This window comes from Empidonax traillii, unplaced genomic scaffold (genome assembly GCF_003031625.1).
Source record: "Empidonax traillii isolate 1590-97213 ecotype Southwest subspecies unplaced genomic scaffold, ASM303162v1 scaffold22:size5013007, whole genome shotgun sequence".
Classification (NCBI taxonomy): Eukaryota; Metazoa; Chordata; class Aves; order Passeriformes; family Tyrannidae; genus Empidonax; species Empidonax traillii.
The window spans coordinates 141870-157785 of record NW_020955215.1 but is presented as its reverse complement, the minus strand read 5'-3'; the positions used below and the strand labels follow the sequence as shown (position 1 = coordinate 157785).

Genomic DNA, 15916 nt, shown 5'->3' with positions numbered 1-15916 from the left:
CTTCAATTCAAAGTGAATCTGCTGACAGAGGCAAAAACAAAGTACAGGGCTGCCAGGAACAGGAGGACAGCTCAGCTGCACCCACCATCACGTCACTTCTGAAATTATTCATTTTTCTCCAAAAAAACAAAAACTAGCAGTGCAGCTTTGAGAAATACTCCACAGCTTGGGGGGTGGGGGGAAAGGGGGAAAGGGAAAAAAGCAGTAATAAAAGCATTCTATAAACCAAGTTCATTATGTTGTTACACCAAGGCAAAAAATACCTTTGAAATAAGAGTCACCAGTAGGTCAAGCTTTACACAGTTAAAGCAAGTGGTTGCTTCCAAACTGCTTTTACTGCTTTCAAATCCTAGTTTACAGCAAGGGCTCAGAGGTCTCTGGTAGGGAGGTTTCCCCTGCTTCTATTAGAAGTTCCCATCGGCCATATGGGTGTGAACCCAAATAAAGGCAAATAGGGGAAAAAAGGAACTGTCCTTCCCTTTAACACAATCAATACAACTGCCAAAAAACAGCATGAATTTAATAAATGCAATGTAGATTGTTTTATTTGACCTTCTGTTCACAAAATAATTTTATTATATGTATGAAAGCAGCATACAGGCAATAAAATTATGAAAACATTCACAATACATAAATACACAGACCTGATGCAGGATGTATATAGTTTGTTAATTTTTTTTTCCTCTCAGTTCTCTTTTCCTGACAACACATTTTTTTGATATATGTTACGAAAAAGTTGCTCCAAGGGGTATTTTCTCCCATTCAGAAAAGAAATCGATTTCTTTGAACGCTGCTGACTATTAACACCCAGTGTTCCTGTTGCTAATGCTCACTGCTTTTGGCATTACAAGGGAAGCAGCAGGGAAGGACAATAGAGAAGTAGCAGGTTTTTTTTAATTAAACATTGGCAACTTTTTTGGAGTTCACAGGAGGATTTTGAGGTGGGGGCTGCAGTTCCGTCCGTATTTAGAAATGTCTTAATCCAAAATGGCAATGAGGCACTATTCCTTATTGAATGGACTATTGACACGGCAATTACTAAAATGTAATGTCCTCCCAGTTCCCAAAGTAAAGCACCAGGTACCTCACGTTTGAATTCTGACCGTGACAGAGTAGCAGACAGACAGAATGACCCGGGTGGTCCTGCAGTAACACCAGTGATAACGACGTTTGGCTTCTTTACTACCATTATAACCCATTGTGTTTGTTCAGAAAAGATATCCAAGACTTGAAATAAGAAAAGTCTGAGAAAGCTCTTTATCTTACATAAATACAAAACATTATATACTAAGAATTGTTATCTAAGAAGCTCTCCTTCCCAAATCGGATTCTCCTTAAGGTTGTAGTCATATTTAAGGTATTTACAGATCCACAAACTTGACATTCTAGCAAAGTCTTTGTAACATGAAACTTTTTAAAAATAAATAGCAGCAATTTCTTTTATTTCTATAAGGGAAGAGAATTCACAAGTCAGTCAACGCTGGTCCTATCTTTTGAAAGAAATCCCACTTAAAAATAAAAAAAAGCCCACAAGCAAACAAACTCCACCACAGCATCAGTTTAGTTGATTCCTTCATGTCTTGCTGAGCTTCTTAACATTCCTCTATTCCCCTCACCAGCTCTCCAGACTATCCGAGCTTGTAATAAAGTGCTGACTGGTTGACTGGTCAAAATGCAGTTATGACACTCCAAAAATATCCCATTATTTAGACATCTTAAATAACATAAATAAAGCTAAATCTGTTATAACATATGAAAAATATCAATTTAAAACAATAAATAAATAAAACCAGTATCAACATATTACCTCCCAAAGCTTTAAAAATAACCATTCTCATTATAAGGCTCAATTATATTTCAGAAATAATTTTAAGAAGGCATCTACCTACCTTTACAATCCCTCAGTCTTTAATTAGGACCTGTTAACACCCACTATCACAAGACACAGCAATCTTTTAACTTCTAGTAAACATTAATCTTTAAATACTCAACATTTATCTTTTGCCTCACTTTAAGCTGGAAATTGGTTTCTCTGTGTAGAGAAGCAATAATTTCTTTGTCACTGCACTGTATCTAAATTTGTGTATTTTCCTCAGTATGAACAGTACAGTTTAACATCTTTTTTTATAACCAGTTTCCAGTATCTTTTTGTGTTTATTGTTTATAATGTTAAATTTGCTTTGAATGCCAGGAAAATTAATTCTGGGCTTGGTGTAAATGTGTATTTTTCTCCCTAGAGCTTAGTTTCTTACCAACAAAATCTTGTATTTTCCCCCAAAAGATTATTACAATATACACCATTGGGTCTTGCTGAGTAAACCTTACTGTTCAGGTTTTATGCTGCCCATTTTGTGTAATGGGATTGATCTTTTCCAAAGAAACATCAACTTCATAATCCAAAATACCCGACAGTGCTGGAGACATTTTCTCCAAGTTCTTAGAGAGTTCACCCTCTTCTTCCTTTTTGAGAGGTTCTTCTTCCGGACAGATAATTGAATGTGGAATCAGATAAACCAGATTAGACTCCTTGGGGCTGGACCCTTTGGCCTCGTGTTGGCTTGAAAAAACTACTGCCCCATTGTTGTTAATGCTCACAGTCTCTATGGCATTGCCAGACATCGGGCAGAGCCTGTAGCAGCCCAGCAGGGTCGAAAATGCCTTGCGGAAGTCAGCATTGAAGGCATAAATGATGGGGTTGAGGGAAGAATTTGCCCATCCAAACCATATAAAAACATCAAAGGTGGTGGAATTAATGCAGAAAGCCTCTGCTCCCTTGGATGGCTGGGTAGGCTCACAGAAGGGAATCATGCAGTTCAATACAAAAAATGGCAACCAGCAGCACACGAACACCCCCATGATCACTGACAGAGTCTTTAAAACCTTTGTTTCCCTCTTGAAGGACATTTTGAAGTTGCTCTCTGGTTGCTGGCAGTCCATACTGCTCCTGTTGCCGCTCGTGTTCTGGCAGTTCTTGGCGTGCACGGCTGCTCTCTCCAGAGCTGAGATGCGTCGTATTTGCTTCTGAGCAATCCGGTATATCCTCGTGTAAGTCACTATCATGATGGCCACAGGTATATAGAAACTAATTAGAGAGGAGGAGATGGCATACATCCTGTTTAGGCTAGAATCACAGTTGTCCATGCTTACACCTTGTAAGCTTGCATTTAAGTCCAAAAAGCTTGTGGTTGTAGCTTTGTGCCAGTTCAGCTGCACAGGGATGAAGGAAATCAACACGGACAAAGTCCACGCCACACTGATCATGATGAAGGCTGCCTTGGGGGTCATTTTCCTCTCATACCTAAATGGGCTGGAGATGGCCCAGTATCTGTCCACACTAATGACACAGAGATTTAAGATGGAGGCTGTTGAGCACATAATATCAAAGGCCACCCAGATGTTACAAAACGAACCAAAAGGCCAGAAACCGGCAATCTCAGCCACAGCTTTCCAAGGCATGACCAAAACTGCCACTAAGAGATCTGACACGGCCAAGGAGATGACAAAGAAGTTGGTCACCTTGGACCTGAGGTGGCGAAACCTAATGACAGCTGCACAGACCAGCGTGTTTCCCAGCAGCGTGGAGAGGATCAGTAGCGAGAGGAAGCAGCCTGTGAGGATCCGAAAGGAAGAGGAGTCCCTTTCCACCAGCAACCCTTCCCCGTCCATAGTGGTGTCGTTCCAAGTCATAGTTTCTCCTGAGGGAAAATCATATCATGATTTTCATGATGACATCAGCTCCTTGCCTTGCAGAGATCAGAGACATCAGACGTCCATTAATTACTCATCACTATGGACCAAAGGTCCTTTCTTAGAGTCCCTTCGCCCCCAGATGGACCTCACCCACTTTCAATTATCCTGAAAAACATCCTGAAAGCTCTACGAGCAGGAACTGAAAATGCATAAACACAGTCCACCCTACAGACTGGGTTTTTTTATCAATCCCTTCAGAAACACACTGCACCACCCCGGCATGAAGCAGATTAACTCAGACAGCTCACCTGCAAATGTCCTGCTGCTGTCCTCTCCAAACACACCCCACAGACAGGAAAGCAATCACTTTTCCATGCTTGCATATATTCCCACTTAAATAGACTATTGATCGAGTGTTTCCAGTGTCCATTGCACTAGCCCTTCATATTTACTGAAGCGTATTATACAAGGTGCCTTTTCACTAGTTCTCTAAATGTCTCACTGCTGAAACACTCCATCCTTCCTCCTCGGTACATTCCTGTTACAAAATGCATCAGTTCTCTGTTTCTTGGTAGTGTCAGAAAGGAAATCTTCACTTTGTTTCAAACTCTTTTACCTTTCCAAGACAAAATAAATAAACACAGTAGGTGTGTTCTAAAAATTTTCAGTAAGAAGTAGCTCAGGTCATTTACTTTCATTTAAACAAGAAATACTGGCTCCTACCTTTCACCTCTGATTCTCTGTTTGCTCTGGGATGCAGGGCCGTCTCTCCTCCTCTTTTAGTTTTGTAATTGCATAGCAAATCTTATATACAAAACCAGCACAGGAACACTGCATTGCATGGGGTGTGTATTGTTTTTTTTTCCCTGAAAGTGCAAATTGGCAGGGGAGAAGTAAGAGCTGGACCATCAAGGAGTTAGTTTTCAAGGGAGCAGCAGGTCTGTGCTGTCGGACCGTGCGTGACGGACCCTGCTGGTGCGTGCCCAGCTCCCTCCATCCCACGGCCCCTGCTGATCACTCTGCAAACTTTGTTGGCCAGATCAGTCCCAGTCGCACTTTGTACATCCCGTGGAAGCGGCACATCAGGGCAAATCATCCCAGGAAAAAGGCACGGTATTCCCAACACTGGCAAGACCCGACTACCAGTTCTTTCTACTGCCGTTCGCTGGATGCAGAAGGAAGGGCGAGAGGAAAAGAACGTGAGTGACCTTCCCTCGGCCACAACGCCGGCGGTGCTCTCAATGAGTTCCTCTTCCAGCAGGGACAAGTCGCTTTAAAACTCCACTGCCAGGTTATAGCTCTCCATAACTACTCCGGAATAATCCCACCTCCTGCTCAGCGGGGCTGCGCTCCAGGGATGGGGTCCAGCTCTTACCATGCTTTTTCCCCCTCGGAAAGGCGCAGGCGGAGGCAGCTCCTCACTCTCTCCCACAGCCCGCCCCGGGCCACGCATCTCCCGGCTTCCTTCTGCCCGGGGCAGGGCTCGGCAGCATCGCCCCTCCAGGAACGCTCTGTCTGCCTGGCGACTCCTTCCTAAAGGATTAAGACAAGGGAATGACAGGCATGGAGGCACACAGGAGGCAAAAAGCCACCCCCCTTCGCCTCCCTTAACATCTTCGGTTGGGCGCAGCTTCTTCTGGGCAGCTTTTCCTGCCTTCCTGGGAAAAAACAGGCAGCCAGGGAGAGAGGCAGAGCCGGGCTCCGGGAGCGTCTCTCCTGGAGTTTAGCGCAGACGGGATTACTTTGCCCGGTCCCGAGCCCCGCCGAGCTGCGGGACGGCCGGAGCGCTGCGCGATGCCCCGGCGCTGCGAGCCGGGCGGGTTCAGTGAACTGATGCGGACAGTGAGTACGGGCACCGCGCCCCCGCGACGGGCGATGCTCGGGGAGGGGGGGCCGCGGGACGAGGCACCGCGACTGCCCCGACCCGGGGGAGCGGCGTTCCCCTCGGGGCAGGCTCGGGAGGGACGGCCCGGAGCCGCTCCCGGCGCGGCGGGGCAGGGGCGGCGGGAGGCCGGGGCTGGGGGCTCCGCCGGGGCCGCGCTCCCTGCGCGCCGCCCCCCGCCTGGCTCAGCCCCGCGGCTCCCGGCGCAGCCGCGGCCGCCGGGCTCCCTCTCCTGGGCGGCCGAGGGGTGGGCACGGACGGGGGCCGGCAGCCAGCCCCGCCGGGGCAGCGGCGGCACCGCGGGGACGGGACGAGATGCGTCCTCCCCGCGCCCCCCTCCGCGTCCTCCCCGCGTTCCCCCCGTCGTTGTCCTGCGGGCATCGTTATCCCGCGGGCAGGCAGAGAGGGAGCGGGGAACACACACAGCCCAGGCTCCCAGGGGCGTGTGGCTGCCGAGGAGCCGCATCCCGACTGACTCGTGCGGGCTCAGGCGAGGGCAAAAAGGGGGGACAAACACTGCGGAGCCGCCGGAGCCCCGAGCGGGCACCCCTGAGGGCAATGAGAGCCCAGTGGCAATGGAACTTGACGCTCCCTTCGAAAACTCTTCTCTCCTGTGCAAAAATCTTTCCCGTTCGGTAGTAAGCACCAAAACCGGAGCAGTTATTCCTCGAACCCTCTCTTTCTCCACAAGGGTTTTTTCTTGCTTACCTTGGCTGCAACAGGCAGTGAAAGATTAACATGCTGATTTGCAGCCTTTGCATAGGAATCTTACCCCCCAAAAAATCAGAAAATAAATATAAAAGACATCACAAGGAGGTTAAGAAACCTCCTAGAAGAACAAATATTCTAAGCTGTCAACATAAATTTCATGAGGTTCAGCACGAGTGAAGTTGCTTTTGTGCCATCTATAATTTTTCATAATGCCAGTTAAAGCAGATACAGTGCTAAGCTAACCTTGACTAGTTAACTGAAACACTTATTTTCCTTTCTCCTTATCTTTCTTTTTTTATAAATTTTAACTGCTTCTCAGCAAGTTCTCATTCCCCCTACCCTCCTCCTACTTATTATCCTGTCCTTTAACCATCATTCATCCTCAGAGGAGGGTGAAAATAGACAAGAAAATGAATCCTGTGCTGTTTGATAATAGAGATCTCTAATGAAAGTCACTGTGAGTTTCCTTCTTCTATTTTCAAGATTTTTTTTTTTTCTTTTGTCTCCTCTTAAAGCACCACACAGGTGAGGCTTACTGTAAAATATGTATTTTCTGAAAAGGCAGCACACTCTTACTTTTCCACAGAAATCCTGGGCTGAGGGCAACATTGCTGGGGGGAACTCAGAAGTCACTAAGCACATTTGATTTTATTTGCAACAACTTCCAGAGGCTCTTCTAAATTGACCCTCTGGATTATTCCAGGAAAAATCACAACTCCCAAGCACACAAAAAGCAGAATTTTCAAAGCACATTGCAGAGAAACAGTGAGATACACACTGCAGAGGAGAGACGGGTCTGCTCTCAAGCATCTATTTCTCAGCTCATTCAGTGAACTCTTCAGTTCTTTTTTAACAAGGAGTGGCCTTTCCTGGGGAAGAGGCTGAATTCAGCATTGGAGGAACCTAATGTTGCTCAAATGAGTGAGGGTTTCAAACTTTCATTTTACATTAATTAAGCTTCCTACCCACTACAGCCTGTAAGACTCTCACAGTCCCTTTTTTTTTTTTTTTGGCAATTCAAGTATAAGTTTCAGAAGCCAGAGCCTGTCTCCCGTGTCTTGTTTAAGTTCGTGTGACCAGTTCAGGGACAAACAAGAGGTCTGGCTCAGCCCTGACTGCACTAGAGGAGTAAAACCCCTTCAGCAGCTACAGTGGTTTCAAACACCAGCAGTTCACGCAGGGTACCCTGCTGTACTCATTTGTCATTTCAGCTAATTTATAAGCTTTTAAAACTTTCATGACTTAATAGTCATACCCAGGTGAGGAATAAAAGTGAAATCCATTAAACCCCTATAATTATTTAAGTAAATTTAGTAGTGGCATTAGGAAGCTGATTGACATGATTCTGGGAACCAGTTGCACGAGTGTTGGGTGAATTTTCCTTTTGCTGCTCTCTGACCAACATGCCCCCAGCCAGTGAGAGAAGGATCAGCTCTCATCCAGGTCTGGACTTGCCTAAAACTGCCAGCAACAGGCTGATGGTGCAGGTGTTTCCTGGAGAATCAGAAACAAGCACAGAGCTTGTTTAATTCTCCCTGGGTACCAACATAAAACAGCTGCCTAATTTTATGTAATGCTTTTCAATCACTCCTGACTGATGCTGGAATCAAAGCAAAGCCTACCAAAGGAAAGCTTTTATGTCTCTATTCCCACTCTGTGAGGCACCTGCTCCTGCCAGAGGACTCTGTTTGGAGAAGATACTACTTGGTCCATATGAAAATTTAAAAATATAACTTATAAATACTGAGTAGCACCTTGATCCAAATGATGTTCATCCAAACAGCAATTAACTACAGGAAGACCAAGTTAGAGTTGGACAAAGCCCATATCAGAGATTCAGAGATAAACATGCTTTAACCTACAAACCAGTGCACACACTAGAGCTGGAGAAAGGCAACTGAATTTACAAAATATATACATAGATAGAAATTGTACTTACATCATTCTCAAAATGCCTTTTTGTGTCTGCATGCATGGGAGTTATTAAACTAAAAATCAGCTGAGGCATGTTATCAGAAACAATGTCTAAAAGAACTGTCAGGTTTGTAAATAGCTGGTTATACTAATAAGCCAAGGTAACTTTAGCCTCAATGTAACATTCTCAGGAAAATCAGGAGTTCCTGGAAATGAAAAAACAGCTATGAACTCTTTTAAAGATCACTGAAGCACATTGTTTAAATTGATATTATCATGTTGGGCATTCCATAGGGAAAACTACAGTAGTGAATAAAAAAGCGCAGAGCGAAGAATTGCGGAAGAAAAAAAACTATTACTAACATCTCCAAGGATCTCAAGATCAGCCTTTAATGATAAAGATCCATCAACAGGGAGAAAGGATCACTGAGAGAAATGATTTCTAGTCCCCAAACACTGACAACAAGAGGTCTAAATATTCAGTATTGTGTGTGGGCACTTCTTTTTGACTGTAGATTATAGGCATGTCCCTCCGTGTCTGGGGGATTCAGTAGGGCTGATCTCAGAAAGCACATTAGTGCCCTTTTAATACTGACTTGTGAACTATTTCCAGTGGGAACCGGTGCACAAAGCATCCCCAGGTATCAGGTCACTGGTGAAGTGTGTGAGGAAATCTGAATGCTGACAGGGAAAAGGAAAATGAAAAAAGCCCAGACAGAAACACCGTGTATGAAAGTCTGAATTTAAATGACTCATTTGAGGCAGCCAATTCAAGCAGTGGCAAAGCTGGACACAGAGGGTAATGCAGGAGGGTAGGAATGGGAAGAATTTGCTGTGCAGTGCTACTGCTTCCTGGGATGTGGAGCTCATGCACTGGCTGCAGGGTGCTCAGGAGGCAGGACCAGGCACTGCTGCTCCCCTGGCATCTCCCCTCCCAGGGCATTGATGCTCAACTCTTTGGAGCCCAGCCCTGATCCCAGCCAGGAGAGCCCAACTCCATCCCCGGGCCACAGCATTTGGAGCCTGCAGAAAGGATTTCTGCTCTGTGTTAATCAAGCAGCAGCCTTTCAAAAAGCAGCCTCGTGTCACACACAGGCTTTAGGAGTGGTGGAAAACCACTCCTAAACTCCTTGTTTGTAAAGGGGAAGGAGCCGTGTTCCCCTCCCATCCCCTTCCTGCTCAGAGCCCCTTCAGGTTCTGGTCCCCTTCCCCTCCCTCACCAGTGATCTCGCTCTACACCTGCAAACCCAGAGCAGAGCTGGGGGCTTTCAGTCGTAACCCCACAGACTGCACAACAAAATGGCTCTTTCTGGAGAGATGAGGAAGACAGGGAAAAAAAGAGAAGTACCAAACCTGCAGCCAGGGATCCGAGCAGAAGCTGTCACCTGAACAGTCCCCAGCCCCAGGAGCTGTGGGTAATTTCAGCTCAGTGCAACACTGCCAATAACTGTGTTATTTAATCGGCAGAGCTTATGCAGTGACTTTTTATGGGGTTTTTCCAGTTCCACCCACTCACTCCCACAGGACCAGAGAAAGAAAAGTTTCCCACAAGGAACACTTGGAGTGACCTTCCTCTTGCAGCTTGACCTGCTCCATCAATGCAAAGGCCATTACTGGATCTTAAAGCACCCTGGAAATTGCTCAAGCAGGGAAACCTAAAATTTCCCCCCTTCTCTTTCTGGGATTTCCATCTGCCAGAGATACGGGGTAGGAGAGGGATTACTGCCCTGCCAACACTTCTCTCCAGAGTGGGTAGAGAGCCAAACTGCAGAGGAAGATGAGAATAAATTATAGCTGAGAGGAGAGGAGAGCTCTAAGGAAAGAAAAATGCTGCCTCTGACTGCCTCATCGCTGCAGCACAGCAGAAGAGTGCCAGGAAATCCACAGCAAACTAACAAGACCCTTTCTTCAAAACCTAATCTGCATCAACAAATACAAAATATCTCAAAATTTCTGATCATTTCACTGACAAATGTAGACACTGAATTTGCTGAATTTTGTATTCTAAGCTATGTATATAAAAACCCTACAGGGCTGATTGCTGAGGACCTGCTATATGAAATGGCAGATAAACTAGTAAATCAACTCAAAAATACAGACTGGGCCATTCCTTCCCAATTTAGGCTTTATTTGCGTATGCTTTTTTTTTTTTTCCTTTTTTTTCTTTTTAATGGTGTATAGCTTTCTTTTTTCTTTCACTCCACACTGGACAGATATTTTAGGCCCTCAGGAAAAAACTGAATAAATGAATCAAAAGAAAAGTCATGGGAAAAAATGACAGCAATTTTCATGTTAAAGATGACATATTAATTAGTATCTCAGAAATGAAGTAAAGCCAGTGATACAGAATGATTCATTAGAATGAAATTAATCTGAGGAATAATTAATTCTGAGGGAATGGATAAAAAGAATACAAATAGATATATTATCAGCAAAACTCTTCAGCAATGAGTGTGACAGTGATTTCTAGCAGCAGTGGATGAGACTGTGGATAATACAATTTTCTCAGCAGATGGTTTGGTAGGTGGCACTCTCCTTCCTAAGCTGGTGTTACAGATTTACTCCTGAGCTGCCTGCCAGCATCAAATAGATTATAACCCATATTCCAGCCCAACCTCTGATTGATGGACGGAGAACTATTTAATAGAAGATTTGTGTGGTTTTCTGATGCAGGACATGTGATGATGAAGAGTGTGTTTGGTACCTGCAGCAAGTGAGCAATAGTTTGCCCTACAGCTGAATATTAAATTCACTTTATTACACATCCACGTGACCAAGCTCCACAGCTTTGCCAGTGGCAGGCTACAAATCCTTGAATAAACAACAATTAAACTAATACTTACCAAAAAAATAGAAGCATCACGTTTTGCCCTTAGTGAAGACTGACAGCAGCATTTTCAGACCTGCACTGCAGGGAACCACAGGAGCCCAGCCAGGTCTCTATGCAAGGGGAGCAGCCTCAGGGTGCCCAAAGAGCACATCAGGTCCAGCTGTGGTAGAGAGGGTCAAACAGCAGCCCAGCAATGACCAGACCACTCCAAATGTCCCACTCCTGGAGCTCTGCCTCAGGCAGCGTTTTCCCATCTGCAGCTCCCCAGACCCTGCTGTGGTTGCAATGTTGCAGTTCCACCTTTGGGTTCTGGGATTAAACTGTTCTCCAAGGTAAAATGCTGGTTGTCAAAGACAAGTCACACAGTCTGGGCTTGACAGCAGTCAGAAACATTCCATCAAGTTCAGTAAAACACTGGGACAATAATCCAAACAAGAATCCGTCCTGAGGTGTAAACTCTGGGCTGCTCCACTCCTCCTGACAAACTTTCATTCAAACTTTTTAAAAACCCACTGATCCAACCAGATTACCCCAAACTACAATATAAACCCAAATCCACTTCCGCCCTAGCTCATCTGCATATGTCATCCTGTTCCAGCCTCCGTGCCTGTCCCACCCCATCAGGCAGGACTGTTTCATCCCCACAACATGGATAACATCTCGCTCTGCATTCCCACCTCAATGCCCTTGGCTTTTCCCTGCCCTGTGTTGCAAAGAGCTGTTGCTGAGACAGTCTCTAACAGACAGTACTTTCCCAGGCGGGAAATGTTCCCCTGAGTTTCACCATCCATTTGTCAACATCTGTCCCAAGGTCAGGGGCCTTCCAAGCCAGCCAGTTCTCCCTGCTCCCTTCCTGCAAAGCTCAGCTGTCCAGGGCTGGGCTTTGCCATCAGGGCTCAGCTCCATCAACACAGGCATCCATTGTTTTTTTCTCAGTCCATCAAACCTGTCCCCTCCATTTAGAAGACACTAAAATCAGGGATGTCTTCTAGATAAAAGTTCCATTTCAGGAAAGGCTATAGGATCTGTTCCTATCTACTTTCTAGTTTTACTTTTCCCCCTACTGTTTACAGTGATTTTCTCCTATGCTTTTCTCAACATTCAGTTCTAAGAATTTTCCCCGTGTCTTTAGGAGTTATGGACAGCTCAACCAGGATTTCTCCATTGTTTTCTTGCATTTTTCCACACCCAGTGCCAGCAGAACAATCCAGCATGTTGCACAGGGAGTTTCATCAACCAGGGGAACCTCAGGGGAGCCAAGAGAGCCACCAGAGCCTGCAACTGATGGGACCCAACTGGGACCAGGAGCAATAGCCTCGAATTGCTCCAGGGGAAGTTTAGATTAGTTATTAGAAAAAATTTCTTCATCCAAAGGGTTGTCAAGTCCCGGAACAGGCTGCCCAGGGCAGTGGTGGAATCACCATCCCTGTAGGGATTTAAAAGACACACAGCTATGGATCTTGGGGGTGTGGATTAATGGTGGTCTCGGGAATGCTGGGGGAACAGTTGGACTTGATGATCGTAAAGATCTTTTCCAACATAAATGATTTCTATGATTCTATCTTCTTAGGAATTTCACATGCCTTTGTAGGATTTTCCTAGTGATCTCTGGGAATATACCCTACAGCTTTCAAGGAATCTCCACCCAGCTTTCAGAAAATTTCTTACTGCCTTCTAGGAAACATCCCCATTGCTTTCCAAGCATTTCTTTCCCCTTATCAGGAAACTTCATTTTCTTTCTAGGAATTTCCACATGCTTTCAAGAAATCCCTAATGACTTTCTAGAAATTTCCTTGATGCTTTTTAGTAATTGTGTTCTATTTATAGGAATTCCTTTCTGCTTCCAGAAGTTCTCCCTTCTGCTCTTTAGAAAGTTGCAACAGCTTTCTAAGAACTGTGCATGTCTTTCTAGGATTCCTTCATTGCTTTATAGCAATTCCTCATTTCATAAGAAATTCCCTCTAGCTTTCTGGGAATTTGTAGCCAACTTCTCAGAATTCACATTTTGCTTTCCTGGAGTCCTCCCACAGCTTTCTAGGAATTCAGTTTTGCTTTCTAAGAATTTCCCACAGTTTTTCCAGGAGTTGCCTGCAGTTTTGTACGACTTTCATGTGGTTTTCTAGACATTTTCCCTGCCTTTAGAGGAATTTCATGCTGCTATGAATCTCTCACCACTTTCTAGGCATTCCTATCCCTTTCAGGTATATCTATCATGCTGTGACACGGTGTCAAGTGTCGTTCCATGCTGTTTGTGCTGCTGCATGTGGTGACATGCTGTGTGCTATTCCAAATTGTCCTGTGGCATCTTGTTTTGTCATATGTTGTGCTGCCACGCCTTGTTCTCACCTGTTTGCTCGTGTTGCTGCAAGCAACGCCTTGTGTGTCTTCTGCTTCTGCATCCTAAGTTCCATCCTGTGTGCCTGCAGGAATAAACATCTGAGACTTCCTATTTTTAACTGCTATTCTATAAAGCCATTAGAGAAACTCAGGAGTGGAAAGCATTGCGGAAAAAATTGTCAAGTCTGGTTAGAGCAGTTTTAAGATCCTGTGGCTGTTCCATGTGCCCTATGGGATATTCCTACACCTCTTCTTGCCCCCACAGGTGCATATTGACATACCAGATCCCTCATCTGGTCAAGGGTCTTGCTGCCAACAGCAGCTGGCACAGATGCACAGATGCTTCAGGGCACGAACGATCCCATAAGAGCCATTTATAAAATAGCCACATCATAGAGGAAATGGCTTCCTAATTCTCCTGAAAGGCTGGTTTATCCCTTTAAACATAGCTTTATGTCCCTTTTAAATGCAGATTGGCTTTTCATCTTCATTCTCTTCCATTCTTATGCAATATAGCTATGCATCTATAGAAATAGGAAAATTGAGTGTACATCAATTTAGCTTGGCACAGTATAGCATGAGTAACTTAGGGCTGAGTTCAAATATTGCAGATGGAGCCAAAACATTTAAGTGATTTTGTAAGGAACACTCTTTCAGCTTATATAAGAGTCTTATTACAATTTATACTGCCAAAAAGTGTAGTGTTACTTGTCTGTTTGATCAAATTTCCCAAGATAATAATTTACTCCTTATCCACTGAGAATGGAAAAACTGGGTGATGGTTTTTGATATACTGGCACAGCCTCACAGGCATCTCTGGCTCATTTACAGAAACAATCCTTGAACTCTCCCAGACTGTACTGACGTCCCTTCCAGTCTGGGGTTTGGATTTTCTACATAAAATTAATGTACATTACGTCAGAAGACCACAGGAAATGCTGTATGTACACGGTTCACCTCGCCCAGCATTCTGCTCCTGATGGCAAAACCCAGCACTAAGCCTTCCAAGGCACTTCCCATCGAGTTCACAGAAATGTTGCTGGTTTCTTCTGGCAAACCCCTGATAACGGCCAGCTTGGTGCCAAGGCCAGTTCCTGACACCATATTCCAGAGCCAGCAGCTGAATACACCGTAGTTTCTTGCACTGTACCTTCAGGAATGTCACCAAATTATTCCCCACCTGCTCTACAACCACTTTTTTCATGGAACAGATTAAGTCTTGACATCTCCCACGCTTGCCTTTACTCTCTGACTGCACTGTTTATCATCCAGGGTTTGGAATTCTTGGTCCTGCAGTGCCACTTACTGGACATTTGTGTTCATAAAATCAATGTGCAGCAGCTCTTCATTTTCTCCGTTGATTCCCAAGGGCCAATTTGAAATGGAGAAAACCAAAGAACACTAATGACCATTTAGGAATACAGGAGAGCTTGAGAAAAGGAAATACAGTAAAATTAATTTCTGAGATGAGACAGAAATTGTAGAGGAATAGAAATTCTTTTTTTCTGGTAACCGTAGAGAAGAATTTGCCCTGTAATAGTATGGGAATTCTTTCAGGTGGAAACGTGGATGATTAAATTCATCCTTAGTACAATAAATACATCTGGGGATTTTCAGGAATCTTATTCATATATTCCTTGGCAAATAAAGCAACTGAAAGGAATGCTTCAAAAGGAGCTGGGGTAGGGCTTATTTGATTAATCCAGTCATACTCTCTAGGCATGTGTTTTCTGTATGTACCATTAGTATTGGCTGTAATTTAACAAGGAAGACACTACACTCTGCATGAACCTGTAAGGAAACACACATTTGTGCTCACCCCTGAGATACTGATGGATCACATGAGACTGGCTGTGTAGGCGTCTTTTGGGGGGGCCAGGATTTTTGAAGAACAAGACCACAATATTCAGTTTTAGATCAATGTGCTCAAAACCACATTCTGGCCTCTGTCTCTCCTGATTCTCCAAGGCAGAGAGCTGGCTGGAGATCACAGGAGCCCCTCTAGCCTACCCACCTGACCTTCTGCTCGTGGAAGGCACCAGTAGGATCAGTACACCAGGTCTCAGTGTAGAATAGAAACAGGATCAGGCCAAAACCCCCATGTGAATGTGGGAGCTGGCACATCCTCTTAGATTCTGCATTTTTTAATACAGCCAAAAATATTTCACTGTGAGAATTATTGCAGATGAAACAACACGTGTAGTCAGAGGTCAGGTATTTTTTGTGACTATTCAAATTCACCCATTTGTCTGGCAGTTTGTAGCTCATGAGCAATTGGTGGCGGTTGCTCAGAGCCATCTCAAAATTTTCCAGGATTCCTGGCAAAATATCAGATTTGTTTCTCAGAAATGGGAGAAATTACTCGTCTAGTGAAAGAGAAGTTATGTAGTTTTCAAAACCATCTGCACTGAGTATAGAGCAAATTATTAGCTCGAGGAATGAATGCAGCTTTGCATATACCAACTCAGAGAAAGAATTTAGGTATTCATACATTTACATTAAAAAGTCTGCAAGCAGAATTTCAATTGCAAGATGTAGAAACGACCACTTTT

The 15916-nt window shown here is 44.5% G+C and overlaps 1 protein-coding gene across 10 annotated transcripts; it reads right to left on the bottom strand.

The window, feature by feature from the left end:
- Nucleotides 1-518: 518 nt before the first annotated feature.
- Nucleotides 519-13514, bottom strand: DRD1 (dopamine receptor D1). 10 transcript variants are annotated; one of them, XM_027901029.1, is made up of 3 exons: nucleotides 11041-13514; nucleotides 8223-8403; nucleotides 519-5223 (listed from the first exon to the last, which is right to left on the bottom strand). In XM_027901029.1, exon 3 carries the CDS (start codon nucleotides 3685-3687, stop codon nucleotides 2329-2331), a length of 1359 nt encoding a protein of 452 aa, XP_027756830.1. In that variant the 5' UTR covers nucleotides 3688-5223; nucleotides 8223-8403; nucleotides 11041-13514; the 3' UTR covers nucleotides 519-2328. The 10 variants fall into 10 exon arrangements, with proteins under 10 accessions (XP_027756830.1, XP_027756856.1, XP_027756863.1 ...); XM_027901055.1 differs by lacking the exon at nucleotides 11041-13514 and adding an exon at nucleotides 9551-10358; XM_027901062.1 differs by lacking the exon at nucleotides 8223-8403.
- Between the last annotated feature and the right edge of the window lie 2402 nt (nucleotides 13515-15916).

Bases quoted from the DNA above. Each gene is read 5' to 3' on its own strand.
- DRD1 (XM_027901029.1), bottom strand. From the start codon at position 3,687: ATGACTTGGAACGACACCACTATGGACGGGGAAGGGTTGCTGGTGGAA.